This window comes from Chiloscyllium plagiosum, unplaced genomic scaffold, assembly GCF_037043375.1.
Source record: "Chiloscyllium plagiosum isolate Xiang-an unplaced genomic scaffold, Cpla_swu_hap1 HiC_scaffold_19, whole genome shotgun sequence".
Classification (NCBI taxonomy): domain Eukaryota; kingdom Metazoa; phylum Chordata; class Chondrichthyes; order Orectolobiformes; family Hemiscylliidae; genus Chiloscyllium; species Chiloscyllium plagiosum.
In genome coordinates, this window is record NW_028270157.1 from 56,880,139 (window position 1) to 56,898,080 (window position 17,942).

The window sequence follows — 17,942 nt, forward strand, 5'->3', positions numbered from 1 at the left end:
AACTCAAACATGCACCTCACTGCATTCCTGGTTAGTGACTTCAAATCAGGAACTCCCTTGGTTCCTGCTACCCTTTGCTACATTCAAGCTGGTATAAAGCACCAAGTGCTTGTAGCCTTCTACCTTCTGGTCCCAGCATCTTCCTATTGTCAACGGAACAAGAAATCAAAGAGGTAAAGTTAATGTCCTACATCACCTATTTCCATAACAATATGACAAACTTGAGATACAAATTCATCTTTTATTATCTCTATCTCCCAAACCTTCCCATTCTTTTGTGAAAAAATGTGAACAATTTAATCTCTTTAACAAGATAACTGTAGACATCCTGTCACCATGCAGAGGCGTGGAGAGGTTGTTAGTTTAGTTTGCAATTCCTTGCATTGAGCCCTCATAAATAAACATAAACCATCTTCTCAGATCAGTTTTTTTTATCATTTATCCTCCATTTAAAATTCTCAATTCTGAAACTTACGTTCCTAAGATATAAGAATCATAAAATTGGGCATTTGGAACATTTTTCGGCTCATTGCTTCCAGAGCATGTAAAACTGCAAGCCACGTGTTGTCTAAATTCTGGTAATTGTTAGAATCTGAGCCAGCAACAGGTAATTACTATTTGGCAATCACAAGTCAAGTTAATGATGCCTTCATATTGGCAGGGATTTTTGGTTTGGAAAATATCCTCCAGACAAAAAGAGAAAATGTAGCTAATGAGTATTTTCTGGAAATTGACCTGCATAACAGAGAGTCAGCAACAAACAAGATGCACAGGTATATTAACAACAATGCATAGGAATTACTCCAGTGACCAAGACTGTCTCCCTTTACCCTTTTCTTTTGATGACTCCTGTGTGACCATTCTTAGAATTGCATGCATACATACATATGCTTAAGAAACATAACCTAAAGCAGTTTATAGTCAGTTAATTTGATTTTGAAGTGTAGTCTCTGCTTCATTGTAGAAAATGTGATGCAGCGAACTCCCATAAAAGGCTAAGTTCTAATCAGCAGATAAGTTGTAGACTTATAGTTTGTTTTAATGTACTTATGTATATGGGGATTGCTGCAGGCCAGCATATATTTCCTGTCCCTGATTACCCTTGGAAAGATGGTCGTGAGCTGCCTTCTTGAACCACTGCAGTTCATTTGCTGTTAGTTGACTTACAATGCCCTGAGGGTAGGAATTCCAGAATTTTGACCCAGTGACTGTGAAAGTTAGCATGGTGAGTGGCTTGGAGGGAGACTTGTGGGTGGTAGTGTTCCCATGTATTTGCTGCCCTTGTCCTTCTAGATGGAAGTGGTCATGGGTATGGAAAGTGCTGTCTAAAGATCTTTGGTGAATTTCTGCAGTGCAGCTGTTGTACATTTTGCTCTGATATAAATAAAAGGGCCAGAACACCCATGTTCTTCTTCGAAATAATATGAAAATATCTTGTACATCTTAGATGGAAGACAGGACATTAGCTTAATAATCTCATCTGATTAAATAGCTTCTTTAAAGTGCTGCACTCCAACTTTGCATTATATGCTATCTGCAGTAGAATTGTACCCACAATCTCCTCACTTAGAGAAACTGTTACCAATAAATCACAATTGCGTGCACAATTGTCAATTAGACATAGGAATAATTTAAAGTTTGGGGTGGAACTTTATAGAAGCCTGAACAATGTGAACTACAATGAGATTTGTGGCAGAATCACAGGTAGACTAATTAGTAAAGTTAGGTCACAAAGGGATTCAGGGTGAGCTTGCCAATTGAATACATAAATGGCTTAATAGTAGGTGACAGAGAGTGGTGGTGGAGGGTTGCTTTTTGATCTGTTCCACAGGGATCAGTTGTTTTTTGTTTGTCATTGACATAAATTATTTGGATGAGATTATGGAAGGCATGATTATTAAGTACGTGGCATAATATATAGTTGAAGGTTTGTTGAGATTACAAAGGGATCTTGATCAAATAGATCAATGAGCTGAAAAATGGCAGATGGATTTCAATCTGGATAAATGTGAGATATTGCATTTTAGTATAATAAACAAGAGTAGGGCTTATGTAATTAATGGTAGGGCCTGGGTAGTATTCTAGAACAGAGGGACCTAGGAATTCAAGTACATAGTTCTTGAAGTTGTGTCACATGTAGACAGCGCTGAAAATGTGTTGCTGGAAAAGCGCAGCAGGTCAGGCAGCATCCAAGGAGCAGGAGAATCGACGTTTCGGGCATGAGCCCTTCTTCAGGAATGAGGAAAGTGTGTCCAGCAGGCTAAGATAAAAGGAAGGGAGGAGGGGCGTTGGAAATGCGATAGGTGGAATGAGGTCAAGGTGAGGATGATAGGCCGGAGCGGGAGTGGGGGCGGAGAGGTCAGGAAGAAGATTGCAGGTTAGGAAGGCGGTGCTGAGTTCGAGGGATTTGACTGAGACAAGGTGGGGGGGAGGGGAAATGAGGAAACTGGAGAAATCTGAGTTCATCCCTTGTGGTTGGAGGGTGCCCAGGCGGAAGATGAGGCGCTCTTCCTCCAACCGTCGTGTTGCCATGGTCTGGCGATGGAGGAGCCCAAGGACCTGCATGTCCTTGGTGGAGTGGGAGGGGGAGTTAAAGTGTTGGGCTACGGGGTGGTTGGGTTAGTTGGTCCGGGTGTCCCAGAGGTGTTCTCTGAAACGTTCCGCAAGTAGGCGGCCTGTCTCCCCAGTATAGAGGAGGCCACATTGGGTGCAGCAGATGCAATAAATGATGTGTGTGGAGGTGCAGGTGAATTTGTGGTGGAAATGGAAGGATCCCTTGGGGATCCTTACACCTCCTCCCTTACTTCCCTGCACCTCCACACACATCATTTATTGCATCCGCTGCACCCAATGTGGCCTCCTCTATACTGGGGAGACAGGCTGCCTACTTGTGGAACGTTTCAGAGAACACCTCTGGGACACCCGGACCAACCAGCCCAACACTTTAACTCCCCCTCCCACTCCACCAAGGACATGCAGGTCCTTGGACTCCTCCATCGCCAGACCATAGCAACACGACGGTTGGAAGAAGAGCGCCTCATCTTCCGCCTAGGAACTCTCCAACCACAAGGGATGAACTCAGATTTCTCCAGTTTCCTCATTTCCCCTCCCCCCACCTTGTCTCAGTCAAATCCCTCGAAATCAGCACTGCCTTCCTAACCTGCAATCTTCTTCCTGACCTCTCCGCCCCCACCCCCATTCCGGCCTATCACCCTCACCTTGACCTCCTTCCACCTATTGCATTTCCAACGCCCCTCCCCCAAGTCCCTCCTCCCTACCTTTTATCGTAGTCTACTGGACACACTTTCCTCATTCCTGAAGAAGGGCTCATGCCCGAAATGTCGATTCTCCTGCTCCTTGGATGCTGCCTGACCTGCTGTGCTTTTCCAGCAACACATTTTCAGCTCTGATCTCCAGCATCTGCAGTCCTCACTTTCTCCTCACATGTAGACAGGGTGGTTAAGAAGGTGTTTAGAATGCTTGCCTTCATTGCTCCGTCCTTTGAGTACAGGAGTTGGGAAGTCATAATAACAAAGTCAGGGTTGGATCTCCTTGCACGGAGTGCAGTCAGTTCGGGGGGAGATAGGTTAGAATGCATGATGGGGATAGAGAAATTGAGACCACCAATGTCACGCCAAAAGTTCTCAACGAACAGGTCGAGTACAGGTAGAAGACCAAAGGGAAGGGTCCAGGTGGAGGGAGAGTGTTGAAGGTAAGCAAAATGATCTGTTGGACGGGTAGAGGACTCTTGCCCAAAGGAATGGACATGGAGGTGAAGACGATGGAAGAAGAGTTTGATGTCATGTCATGTCTGAAATTCATTAATGTGGGGAGGGATAAAACTAAGACTTTTGCTGAGTACAGAATGTCTGGCATCAGAGAGCAGAAGGTTAGGAGGATGGTGATTATGAGAAAGGAGATGGGGTTGGGGGAGGGGATGGAGTCAGAGGGAAGGCGAGAGGAGGAAGATTCCAGAGGGCTGTGGGTTTCTCTGTTGCATCTTGTGTGCCTTGATTCCTGAAAAAGTTTCTTGTTAGCATGGAGAATGAGCCAGAGGATGAAGTGGAACTGCGGAGTGGTGCAGCCCTGAGGCTATAACAGCAGCACTACTTTTGCTCTGTTTTATTTACTCCAGCATGACAAATTGGGAAATATTTGATGGACTAATGGTCTTTCGCTTATCCTCAGTTGGAGTGAAGCAACTTGTGTCACTTAGCATTGGCATTCTGTTGTAAGTTGGACTAAAATCCCATGTTGCACTAAGTTTGCTAGTTTTATATGCCTCAAGACAGAAAACTTTATCTGACTCACTTAATAAGAATCAATTTTCAGCTCATCTTTAGTTAAAATGCTCTGTGGAAACATCGTTAAAATCCTGCTTAAGCCTGACAACCAAAGGGTTTAAAGTGTAGATTTTGATTTAATAGCAATTACAAACAACAAACTAAATTAGATTGCTAAGTGATCAAGGGTATGGAGGTGAGGAAGGGGAAGAAGTGTTCTGTTATTTTAGCTTCCACTAGACATTTTTAGCCTCGGCAATTGATTCTTACTCTCCTATAGGAGATGATGTTAGTTATTCGGTGAGTGTTTGGTAAGTGACAGAGGTGAGTTACATTTGTAAAATTTAGACATCAGAGGAACAATTACTTTTCCTTATTACCAAGTTTTAATTACTTTTATCCCATTCCAATTAAAAGGATTACAGGCCAGCTAATGTAATTGGCTATATATTAAGCATCTGGTTTAGCATAACATCAACAGCATGGATTTGATTCCTATTTTAGTGAGGCAGATTTGTGATCTGCTTCCTCATCATTCTTGGAAATAAATGACAGTGGCAAACCAACAGTGATACAAACAAACAGCTGGGATGAAGGATCAGCAGACAGTGAACCAAGGATCTGTCTTCAGGTTGAGCACGTCACACATGTTTTATTTATATTTGTGGATCAGTTTATTCAATTAAGTTAAAGTCAACTTAATTGTCTTTGACTCTTTCTCATTGAAACAGTTACTGTTTATTATTTATTTTTCTTTCACTATTTGAATTAATGCCAGCAGATATTTAGTTTAGTTTCATTTTCAATTAAAATGGAATTTCTTGAAGTATTTAAAATCAAATTTATAAGTCATTGAAGACTTACTTGATGGATGGATAAATGAAAGGAGCAATTTCAGTACTAAATAGTTAGCAGATCAGGCTGTTCCTGTGGGGAGAGAAACAAATTTAATGTTTAAGTTCAATGGGTACAGAACAAAATAATAAGATAATTTGGTATAGCTATGTATTAGTAGAATCAATCAAGATGGGAGGTATGAGAAAGGGCTAATTTAAAGAAGCCAAATCAGAGATTGAAATGAAAATGAGAAGTTAATTTATTTGAGTGATTAAACAGGACATTTTAAAGGTTACTAAAATATCTGAGTAATCAGCAAGGAATATTCAGCCACATATTCAGGTGTTGAGCAAGAAATACATTTTATTTAATTTTTTTTTAAAAATCTTTAACTTCAGGTTCAGTCAGTTAATATTTTGTTGATAGGATATGTAACAAACATTACAGACAAAACTGTGGATGTTTGGATAGCATTATACAAGGGTGGTCAGATTGAGTCAAGAATTATGTGGAAAGGTGGGTGGCTGTACCAGACAGTGGTTTCAAGACTGTTACACTCTTCCATTGCTTTTGATTGATTTTTTTCTTTTTGATTGATAGACTTTCCTTTAACAGAGTCAAAAAATGTAAGGCTCCAGGAAAATAGTTAAGGTTGTCTGATAAATCACTTAATCATCATCATATTTCCCAAAGGCACTTTACCCATGTATTTATTATGGGAATGGTTGATCTTCAGCAGTACAGTGGAATGCATATTGTTACACAGTGCCAGCAAAGAGAATTATATTTCTGGGAAACAGGCTAAACAAATAAAAATCTATATTTGCTGCAGAATTATGAACTCCGGTGTGATCTTTAAGTTTATGTTAAGATTCTAACTTATGGAAGGGTGGGTTTGTATATTGAATGCTTCTTGTAATTTTCAGTACTTTTGCCACAATTTAATTGTTTTAAACTCATCAATTCTTCATTCTTATTGTCTGATATTTCTTAATTTCCATCTGTCTGCCCAGAGCCGCATCAAGATGCACAAAACTTGAAAATATCATCATAAAATCAAGAAATAACATTTATAGATTATAGGAAGCAGCAGCAGGTTGGACTAATCGGGGAGATGATCCCAATCAGGGTCTTGCACAGGAAATCCAAATTTACCTACATGCCCATGAAGAGCAGTCATGCTTCTCCTGATGTCACAAAGATAAAATGAAAGGTTGCGTTGATAATCTTTTGCATGTGGCCTCCAGATAATCTACCATCCAATTATTGCCACTTGACATCTAGTGGAAATAGATAAAACGTGCATGATGCACAAGATTGTGAAATTTGCAATCAACATAGAACAGTGCATCTCAAAATTAGGCAACCTTACACTTGGAATAGGAGAAAGTGAGGGCTGCAGATGCTGGAGATCAGAGCTGAAAATGTGTTGCTGGAAAAGCACAGCAGGTCAGGCAGCATCCAAGGAACAGGAGAATCGACGTTTCGGGCATTCCTTCTTCAGGAATGAGGAAAGTGTGTCCAGCAGGCTAAGATAAAAGGTAGGGAGGAGGGACTAGGGGGAGGGGCTTTGGAAATGTGATAGGTGGAGGGAGGTCAAGGTGAGGGTGATAGGCTGGAGTGGAGTGGAGTGGGGGTGGAGAGGTCAGGAAGATGATTTGCAGGTTAGGAAGGCGGTGCTGAGTTCAAGGGATTTGACTGAGACAAGGTGGGGGGAGGGGAAATGAGGAGAAATCTGAGTTCATCCCTTGTGGTTGGAGGGTTCCCAGGCAAAAGATGAGGCGCTCTTCCTCCAACCGTCGTGTTGCCATGGTCTGGCGATGAAGGAGTCCAAGGACCTGCATGTCCTTGGTGGAGTGGGGGAGGGGGAGTTGAAGTGTTGAGCCACGGGCTGGTTGGTTTGGTTGGTGCGGGTGTCCCAGAGGTGTTCTCTGAAATGTTCCGCAAGTAGGCGTCCTGTCTCTCCAACATAGAGGAGGCCACATTGGGTGCAGCGGATGCAGTAAATGTACGTGGAGGTGCAGGACACACTTTCCTCATTCCTGAAGGAGGGCTTATGCCCGAAACGTCGATTCTCCTGTTCCTTGGATGCTGCCTGACCTGCTGTGCTTTTCCAGCAACACATTTTCAGTTCTTACACTTGGAATAGACAAGTTTAACTGAAAATTGAACTAACCAGCCTTGGACATGAATGGACCAAATGAGGTTCTGTACTACTGCAAATTGCAAACAGCCAACTTCCTATTTTTCAGGTGAGAAACATGCTGCCAGTAAAATCCGTGCCAGTGCCATCAATCTAAAATTTTCAGCAGCAGCTGAAATGAATTTGCTTCAAATGATATATTATCAAGCATCTAATCTGTGACAAATGGTGCAAAACATGACCCGATAATTATCTCCCCAGTTCTGAATTACCACGCGTGGCAATCAATAACAAAATCAATTTAGCGGCTTGCAGCTGTTGTGAGCGTGCTTGGGTTTAAAAAAGGTCTTACAGAATCACTTCCTCAAGAGCAAAGAATGTTTGATAAAGCTTTATGTATTAGAATGGAGGAAGTCACAAGAACTTTGTATCATCTTTGCCACAATAATACATTGTACATCTTTGATTTTTGTAAAGTGTTGGTTAACATATGGAAATATCTGTTGTGTAGGTTACTGAAGAAATTGTTCTGAAGGAGCTAATGTTGTTACATTGAGCTGCACCCATTGTGTTGATGTCACACACAGTCTGCACTAACCTTGGGAAGGAATGGATACTCTCTACAGCTGTTAATCTGTCTGATTTGTAATGTAGCAGTAGTTATTTTTAATCATGCGATAAATAAATTGTTAAAGAAGAGCACTGGCTCTTCTGGAAAGACTCGGTGGTGGCATATCTTTTACCACTGATCATTAAACAGGTCCCAAATGAAGTTTCAACAAAGGTTGACTGACAGCAGTGACCTACTTCAAACTACCCGGATTTGAACTACATATAGGCAGAGGTGACAGATAGCACAAAGTGCCAGAAGTATTTAATTTTCAAGTTCTCTTTCACTTTAGCACTTAAGCTTTAATTATTAAATATTAATATTAATTACAGATCAAGTGAGAGAGTTTTTCTGGACTACTGTTCGACTTTGTAACTCTGTACCAAGAAAAAGCATCTGGACGCTTTTAAATGATTTCTCTTGTTCCACTGTTTTGAAAACCATAATTCACTTTATTTCCTTTTGGAAGATAAATCTAATGCTGTGTAGATGGATAATAGTGTGAAATAAAACTTGGAGGCTATTCAGGGCTCCCTGATGGCAGACTCAGTCGAATGCGGCCTTGATGTCAGTCTCGCCTCATGTCTAGAATTCAGCTCTTTTCTCCAAGCCTGAACCAAGGCCGTAATGAGGTCAGGAGCTGAGTGACCCTGGTGGAACCGCAACTGAGCTGAAAATGTGTTGCTGGAAAAGCGCAGCAGGTCAGGCAGCATCCAAGGAGCAGGAGAATCAACGTTTTGGGCATGAGCCCTTCTTCAGGAACCGCAACTGCGTGTCACTGAACAGGTTATTGCTGAGCAGGTGATGCTTGATAGCCCTGTTGATGACATCTTCCATGGCTTTACTGATGACTGACAGTGAATTGATGAGCTAGTAATTGGTTGGGTTGGATTTGTCCTGCTTTACATGTGTAGACCATAGCTGGGCAATTTTCCACATCGTGTGTCTATGCTGTACAGTGTTGTAACTGTACTGGAAGAGCTTGGCTAGGGTAACAGCAAATTGTGGAGCACACGTCTTCAGTACTATTACTGGAATGTTGTCACCATCCTGACTTAGAAATATATCACCATTCCTTCACTGTCACTGGGTCAAAATCCTGGAATCCCTCCCTAAGGGCAATGTGTGACAAATACCCCCTTTGCTGTTTGTTTAATTAACAGACTGTTTGTGCAGGAATTTCCTCCAATTAGCTATTAGGAAGACAAAGAAATTAACCAGAATTTCACAACAGCACTCACCACCCAAGGAGCAGATTGGCAGACAGGCAAGGTATAAAATTTAATGCTGTAGCAATGGCACTATCTTTGCTGGGTTTTATTTAATCCAGCATGACAAAATGGGACATATTTGATGGACCAATGGTCTTTCTCTTATCCTCTGTTGGAGTGAAGCAGTTTGTGTCCCTTTGAAGCAAGACTGGGACAACATTTGCATTTGGGCTGACAGGAAGTGAGAAGCAGTTGTAGCACACATTGGAGTTGTTTTCCTTGGAGCAACAAAGGTTCAAAGCGGACCTTTGATTATGAGGGGCATAGATTGGACAGATATTCCATTCGTAGAGGGTCCAACAACCTGGGAGCATATATTTAAGATATGAGGTAGAAGGTTAAGAGGAGAATTGAGGAGAAATGTTTCAGCCAGAAGTGGCAAGTGACTGGAATTCATTGCCTGAATGTTGGCTGAATCAGAAACTCTCATCATTTGAGAAGTATATAGACATTCCCTTGCAATGCAATAGCCTCCAAGGCTGTAGGCCAAAATCTGGAAAATGGGATTACTGTAGTCAGATAATTGTTGACCGGTTTGGACATGAGAGCTGAATGGTCTCATGTGTTATAAATCTCTCTCCACCTATAAGGACGATGACAGAAGCACATGCAGCAGAGTGAGTGGGCATGCCCATACAACATTGCCAAGGCTTCTTTAACAGACTCTTCAAAACCTGCAACCTTTACCACCAAAGAGAACAAAGACAGCAACTGTATGGGAACACCACTACCTACATTTCAAATCGCATACCATTCTGACTTGGAACTTTATCATTATTGCTGCTCTATCAATGGAACTCCCTCCCTAACAGCATTACAACTGATTACTCCGAGAAAAGGTATATTGGGATTGAGCTGCCCGCCATCCCCAAAGCATTGAGATAATAATATTTCTATAGTTCTCTTGCTGTTTTATCAGCTTCTAAGTTGTATTTATAATATTCCTACTAATTTGCTTGTAGAAAGTGTCTCTAAATCAGCACTTTGTAGCTTTGCTGCAAAAGAGGTTTACCAGCACGTTACCTGGACTGAAGTGTATTAGGTATGAGTAGAGATTGGACAAGATTGGATTGTTTTCGCTAGGCTGAGGGATGACCTGATAGAAGTGTACAAAATTATGAGTGTGGGATGGATAGTTGGGGTCTTTATCCAGGATGGAAATGCCAAATATTTGGGACCATAGGTTTAAGGTGAGAGGGGTTAAGTTTAAAGGAGGTTTGCAAGGCATTTTTGTTTTTACACAGAGCGGTAGGTGCCTGAAATGTGCTGCCAGGGGAAGTGGTAGAAGCAAAACAACGTTTCAGAAGGATTTAGACAGACAGGGGATAGGCAGGAATAGAGGGATACAGACCATCTGCAGGCAAATGGCATTTGTTTAGAATGGCATCACAGTTGGTGCAGACATGGTGGACTGAAGGTCCTGTTCCTGTGCTGGACTGTTCTGTGTTCTATGTTTTAAAGTTATCCTGACTTGTTCTCATTTGTCCTACTAATTTTCATACTGCCTGCGGGCTACACAGGAATTTCCCAGAAATTTTATTTCTTTTCTGGGATTTTATCGGTTTCTTTGTTGCCTCCCCGGAAAGGTTAAATGACTGTGAGGTGGAATGAAATAGCACATTTTGGAATTTGTCATCATTCTCCAGCAATCAGGAGTAGGTTGTGGATTTGATGACCCCTGCTAATTTTTTTTTGCCCATTCTTTATATATGACCCTATGTTCAGAAACTAGTTAGGGTAGGAATAGGAGGATAGAGCAGATGAATGCGTGGCTGAGGAGCTGGTGTACGGGAGAAGGATTCACATTTTTGGATCACTGGAATCTCTTTTGGGGTAGAAGTGACAGGTACAAGAAGGACGAATTGCACCTAAATTGGAAGGGGACTAATATACTGGCAGGGAAATTTGCTGGAGCTGCTCGGGAGGATTTAAACTAGTAAGGTGGGGGGGGTGGGACCCGGTGGGACCCAGGGAGATAGTGAGGAAAGAGGTCAATCTGAGACTGATACAGTTGAGAACAGAAGCAAGTCAAACAGTCAGGGCAGGCAGGGACAAGGTAGGACTAATAAATTAAACTGCATTTATTTCAATGCAAGGGGCCTAACGGGGAAGGCAGATGAACTCAGGGCATGGTGAGGAACATGGGATTGGGATATCATAGCAATTACAGAAACATGGCTCAGGGATGGGCAGGACTGGCAGCTTAATGTTCCAGGATACAAATGCTACAGGAAGGATAGAAAGGGAGGCAAGAGAGGAAGGGGAGTGGCATTTTTGATAAGGGATAGTATTACAGCTGTGCTGAGGGAGGATATTCCCGGAAATACATCCAGGGAAGTTATTTGGGTGGAACTGAGAAATAAGAAAGGGATGATCACCTTTTTAGGATTGTATTATAGACCCCCTAATAGTCAAAGAGAAATTGATAAACAAATTTGTAAGGAGATTTCAGTTATCTGTAAGAATAATAGGGTGGTTATGGTAGGGGATTTTCACTTTCCAAAGATAGACTGGAAACTGATTGGGGGCAGTGTTCGCAGGTAAAGGGATGACTGGAAAATGGGAGCCTCAGAAATGAGATAACGAGAATCCAGAGAAAGTATATTCTTGTCAGGGAAGGCTGGTAGGTATAGGGAATGCTGGATGACTAAAGAAATTGAGGGTTTTGTTAAGAAAAAGAAGGAAGCATATGTCAGGTATAGACAGGATAGATTGAGTGAATCCTTAGAGTATAAAGACAGTAGGAGTATACTTGAGAGGGAAATCAGGAGGGCAAAAAGGGGACATGGGTAGCTTTGGCAAATAGAATTAAGGAGAATCCAAAGGGTTTTTACAAATACATTAAGGACAAAAGGGTAACTAGGGAGAGAATAGGGCCCCTCAAAGATCAAAGTTGAAACTTTATTGCTGGAACAGCACAGCAGGTCAGGCAGCATCCAGGGAACAGGAGATTCGACGTTTCGGACACAGGCCCTTCTTCAGGAATGAAGAAGGGCCTGTGCCCGAAACGTCGAATCTCCTGTTCCCTGGATGCTGCCTGACCTGCTGTGCTGTTCCAGCAATAAAGTTTCAACTTTGATCTCCAGCATCTGCAGACTTCACTTTCTCCCCTCAAAGATCAGCAAGGTGGCCTTTGTGTGGAGCCACAGAAAATGGGGGAGATACTAAATGAGTATTTTGCATCAGTATTTACTGTGGAAAATGATATGGAAGACATAGACTGTAGGGAAATAGATGGTGACACCTTGCAAAATGTCCATATTACAGAGGAGAAAGTGCTGGATGTTTTAAATGCATAAAGGTGGATAAATCCCCAGGACCTGATCAGGAGTACCCTAGAACTCTGTGGGGAAACTAGAGAAGTGATTGCTGGGCCTCTTGCTGAGATATTTGTATCATCGATAGTCACAGGTGAGGTGCCGGAAGACTGGAGGTTGGCTAACGTGGTGTCACTGTTTAAGAAGGGTGGTAAGAACAAGCCAGGGAACTATAGACCAGTGAGCCTGATGGTGGTGAGCAAGTTGTCGGAGAGAATCCTGAGGGACAGGATGTACATGTATTTGGAAAGGCATGGACTGATTAGGGATAGTCACATGGCTTTGTGCATGGGAAATCGTGTCTCACAAACTTGATTGAGTTTTTTGAAGAAGTAACAAAGAAGATTGATGAGGGCAGAGTGGTAGATGTGATCTATATGGACTTCAGTAAGGCGTTCGACAAGGTTCCCCATGGGAGACTGATTAGCAATGTTAGATCTCACGGAATACAGGGAGAACTAGCAATTTGGATACAGAACTTGCTCAAAGGTAGAAGACAGATGGTGGTGGTGGAGGGTTGTTTTTGAGACTGGAGGCCTGTGACTACAAGATCGGTGCTGGGTCCTCTACTTTTCTTCATTTGTATCAATGATTTGGATGGGAGGATAACAGGTACAGTTAGTAAGTTTGCTGATGACACCAAAATTGGAGGTGTGGACAGTGAAGAAGGTTACCTCAGATTACAACAGGATCTTGACCAGATGAGCCAATGGGCAGAGAAGTGGCAGATGGAGTTTAATTTTGATAAATTTGGGAAAGCAAATCTTAGCAGGGCTTATACACTTAATGGTAAGGACCTAGGGAGTGTTGCTGAACGAAGAGACCTTGGAGTGTAGGTTCATAGCTCCTTGAAAGTGGAGCCGCAGGTAGATAGAATAGTGAAGAAGGCGTTTGGTATGGTTTTTTTTATTGGTCAGAGTAATGAGTACAGGAGTTGGGAGGACATTGGTTAGGCCACTGTTGGAATTTTGCGTGCAATTCTGGTCTCCTTCCTATCGGAAAGATGTTGTGAAACTTGAATGGGTTCAGAAGAGACTTACAAGGATGTTGCCAGGGTTGGAGGATTTGAGCTATGGGGTGAGGCTGAACAGGCTGGGGCTGTTTTCCCTGGAGTGTTGGAGGCTGAGGGGTGACCTTATAGAAGTTTACAAAATTGAAGGGCATGGATAGGATAAATAGACAAAGTCTTTTCCCTGGGGTGGGGTAGTCCAGAACTAGAGGGCATAGGTTTATGGTAAGAGGGGAAAGATATAAAAGAGACGTGCACGGCAACGTTTTCACACAGAGGGTGGTACGTGTATGGAATGAGCTACCAGAGGAAGTGGTGGAGGCTGGTACAATTGCAACATTTAAAAGGCATTTGGATAAGTAGATGAATAGGAAGGGTTTGGAGGGATATGGGCTGGGTGTTGGCAGGCTGGACTAGATTGGGTTGGGATATCTGGTCCGTGTGGACGGTTTGGACTGAAGGGTCTGTTTCCGTGCTGTACATCTCTGACTGTAAAACATGGAATAATGTTTAACATGACCTAATCTCCCTTTTCAGCCTTTGGAATGGCTGACTATTTAACATGAACAATCTCCTGCTTAAATTCATAATGAATACTATGCTTAATTTTGAGACAGGGAGTTAAATCATTAATATAAGCTTAAAATGACAGCAATTCAAGTTCAGCCTTTTTTAAAACTATGATCTGTGAAAGTTGTAATGGATTTTGAACCCACGAGGAAGCTTGTAGAAAGATCATAAAGTGGTGATTTTCTGATTTTTCATATATATGGCTAGATCATTTATATCAATAAGCTAATGATAAAATATTACTATATTTATGGACTATTAATGCATATGTCAATGCTTGGCAATCTGCAGTAATTGTCAATATCATTCTCGTGTTTCAGGTAGAGGTTGGAAGCTGAGAGCAATGCTTGTTGCAGTGATTCCCAAGAAGCTGGTCACAAAACAACTGGTGTTTGTATTCATATTACAGACGACAAGTGGCCAGTATTTTAAGCAAGCAAAATCTCCAGTACTTCCACACAACCCATTTATTGCTGTGTGGAATGCCCCAACAGAACAGTGCAGGCTCAGGTATAAGGTGGATTTGGACCTCAGTGTTTTTGATATATTTTCCAACTCCAATGAGACTCTCAGTGGGTCAACCATCACCATATTTTATCACGATCATCTAGGCAAATATCCTTACTTCACCAAAAATAAAGTTCCTGTAAATGGAGGAATCCCCCAGAACATCAGTCTTAAGGAACACTTGAAGAAAGCCAGGGCTGATATTAAGAAAGTCATCCCAGTTGATGACTTCAGTGGTCTTGGGGTGATCGACTGGGAAGACTGGAGACCTCTGTGGGTCCGAAACTGGGGTCATAAAAATATCTATCGGAAAAAATCCATTCAAATTGTAAGAAAGCTTCACCCTGACTGGCCAGAAAAAAAAATTAAGTTAGAAGCCAGGAAAGAATATGAAAATGCTGGGTGGAAATTGATGAATAATACACTGGGGTTAGCAGAGAAGATTAGACCGCATGGCCTCTGGGGGTTCTATCTCTTCCCAGATTGCTACAACCATCACTATAAGAAAGACCCAAAGAAATATACTGGGAAGTGCCCTGCAATTGAGTACAAACGTAATGACAAGTTACTCTGGTTATGGGAAGAAAGTGGCGCTCTCTATCCTTCCATCTATCTACCACTTGAATTGAAGTCAAGCCCAAATGCATTGAAATTTGTCCATTACCGACTGAAAGAAGCTATCAGATTAGCCTCCATAGCCATAAAGGATTACACTCTCCCCGTCTTCGCATATGGACGTCCATTTTATGCCTATGAGTTTGAGCCTCTCACTCAGGTAAGTAGGAAATGATACATGTTGTGTTTGAAAATGGATGAGAAACCCAGCTTTTGTATTAGCTTTGTGATGAATTTGCAGATCCTCGTTCGGTTACTCCAGCAAGGTTAACATTCCTGATAGAAAGCCAACCATTCATGCTGGAAAGATACCAGTGAACATGGGAATGCTGATGGGATTGGTTCAGTTCTGCCATTCCTAAAGTTATTTAGTCTACTGACAATCGTTATCTACATATTTTCTAAGCAACCTGTTCAGAGATGTTAGCACACACCTCTGGAGTGCATAGGACTTGAACCCAAGCACGATTATTGTTATTAAGCTCACAAAAAGCAAGTGGCCAATGGGTGTGGCGATAATGCCCCTGTGAATCTATGCCTCAAAGATATTTACGCAACAAAAATAATACAAAATCATAATTTATTTTATTAACAATACAATTTGTCATTATGTATTGTACACAACCACGTTAAAGAAGAGGTTTTGGCTAGAGATTCTCTCAAAGTTCACTTTTGAATTAGCAAGGCAACAACTTAATTATACCCTCATATGATGCATCTATATCTTCAATATATGAACATATGAATAACTGGAGTAGGCCATTTGTCCCCTTGAGCCTGCCCTGTCGTTTAATAAGATTATGAATATGTTACTTTATTACTCTTAGGTCAAAAATGGATCTGCTATTGTTCACTTTGGCAAAGGGTGGGAATCTTGAAATCATCAGTTAGAATAAGTTAGGAAATGCTGCTGCTGAAAAGCTCCCAGGAAGATCCCTCAACTGAACCTCACTGATTTATTGGGTCACTGATACTTCAAGTAGTTGAAATGTTTTGTTTTTTTCAGTTCCACAAGTCTTACGATTTTAAAACACAAGGGAACTATTATTAAATCACATCTAAGATTTCATGCTTTTACTTCCCACTTTACTTGATAATACCATAATGCTGATTGGTTACCCTTCACTAACTGTTATTAGTAGTCACCCAGTCCTCTTCAACTCCTGCTGTCTGAGTTTTTTGTCATCGCATCAGCACATTGCTTACAGGTAAGCCTGAACATGGGTGTCATTTCCATTTATATAATGCAACATTTGAAACTGGCAAGTGGGTTTACAGCCAGAACCCTTTCCTGCTATTAATCCTCCCTAAGAGTTCCTAAATCCCCACATTCCAAAACCACATTATCGGAGGGGTGTGATAACGCTGGGGAAAGTGCAGAGGAGATTTTTCAGGATGTTGCATGGGCTGGAAAACTTCAGTTGTGAAGAGAGATTGGACAGAGGAGATTGAAAGGAGACATGATTGATACATACAAAATTATGAGGGACGTCAATAGAGTAGACAGGAAGAAACTTTTCCACTTGATGGAGGGATCAATGACCTGGGTGTAGATTTAAAGTAAAGGGCAGGAGTTCTAGAGAAAATGTGAGAAAAATCTTTTTCATGGACAAGGTGGTAGGAATCTAGACCTCACTGCCTGTTAGGATGGTAAAGGCAGAAATCCTCATAATATTTAAGAAATATTTAGATGTGCACTTGCAAAGTCAAGACATACAAGGCAGTGGGCCAAGTGCTGGAAAATGGGATTAGAATTGTTCAGTGCTTGTTTTAGACCAACCCAGATGTGATTGGCCTAACGCCCTCTTTCTCTGCTGTAGATCTGTATGACTCTAAATGAGTGGCATGCAGATTGTGAGTTGGCATTTGGTAGTTTTTGGCTAAAAATGTTGTTTACAGTTTCTAAAAACAAAACCTGCTGCAAGATCATTTCTGAATGATCTGATAGGCCTATTTTTATTGGCAGGTTCTCTGCTGTTTTACCATTCCTGCAAGCAACAAAGTCAGGATTTAATTGGCCCTTGGGATGAGCGGACCAGGAGCAGCAACTTCAAGAACTGAGCTAACCTGAAATTGCAATGTCGACCCCTTTGCTAGATTCCTGCCATTTGTTAAAAAGGACATTCCTGGGCCTCAACAGTACTTAGATATATTGAGTCGATGTTGCCTTCAGGGACATGCAAGCCCAAATTTGTGACTTACCATGATTCAAACAAAGGTGTAGAGCATTCTAAAGTATTTTTGATTGGAAATGCGGGTGACAATCCCTCTCTTCTGTTCACTGTTCCAATGACCCAGATTGTTCCCTTCCTTTTGAGAATGAATGATTTAAAGTTTACCCTTCTTTCAGAACCAGTAACCTGGCTTTTATTGCTATTAGGTGCCATAATGCTATTTTGAATAGTCTTGCAGAGGATGTATTCTGAGGTGATTTTTCCATCCAAGCAGCAGCTACATTGAAATCTGCTTTGTTGCTGCAATCATACAAAATTCAGTGTATTTATTCTGTCATATCTACAAATTGATCACAGAAGTAAATTAGTGTGTTTCTTCCTTTAATACTGATTTGATTTCAAGGTTTCTTTAGTCCTAGTGTTGCTACCTAATAAACGTTTTCTCTGTTGTGCTTGGCATGCATATTTCAGTTAAAATGAGAAGTGATTTTTGTTTAGGCACAATAAAGCCCAGGCACATCATTTCAGTTCAGTTACTGTCCTGTTTAGAAATTGCTATTAACAAATCAATAATAGATTTTGAGGAGTACCATTTCTAATAATACA

General features: G+C 41.5%; 1 protein-coding gene across 2 annotated transcripts in view; it reads left to right on the top strand.

The window, feature by feature from the left end:
• The window catches only part of hyal6 (hyaluronoglucosaminidase 6), a 37,291-nt gene that overhangs the window by 11,530 nt on the left and 7,819 nt on the right, over positions 1-17,942 (top strand). Inside the window, exons 1-2 of one of the 2 annotated variants that reach the window (XM_087996909.1) lie at positions 9,865-9,983; positions 14,361-15,322. In XM_087996909.1, the coding sequence (XP_087853035.1) occupies positions 14,384-15,322 (939 nt within the window). In that variant the 5' untranslated portion in view covers positions 9,865-9,983; positions 14,361-14,383. Of the gene's footprint in view, positions 1-9,864; positions 9,984-14,360; positions 15,323-17,942 lie in introns of those variants that run through there. The other variant, XM_043708820.2, reaches the window with a different exon arrangement.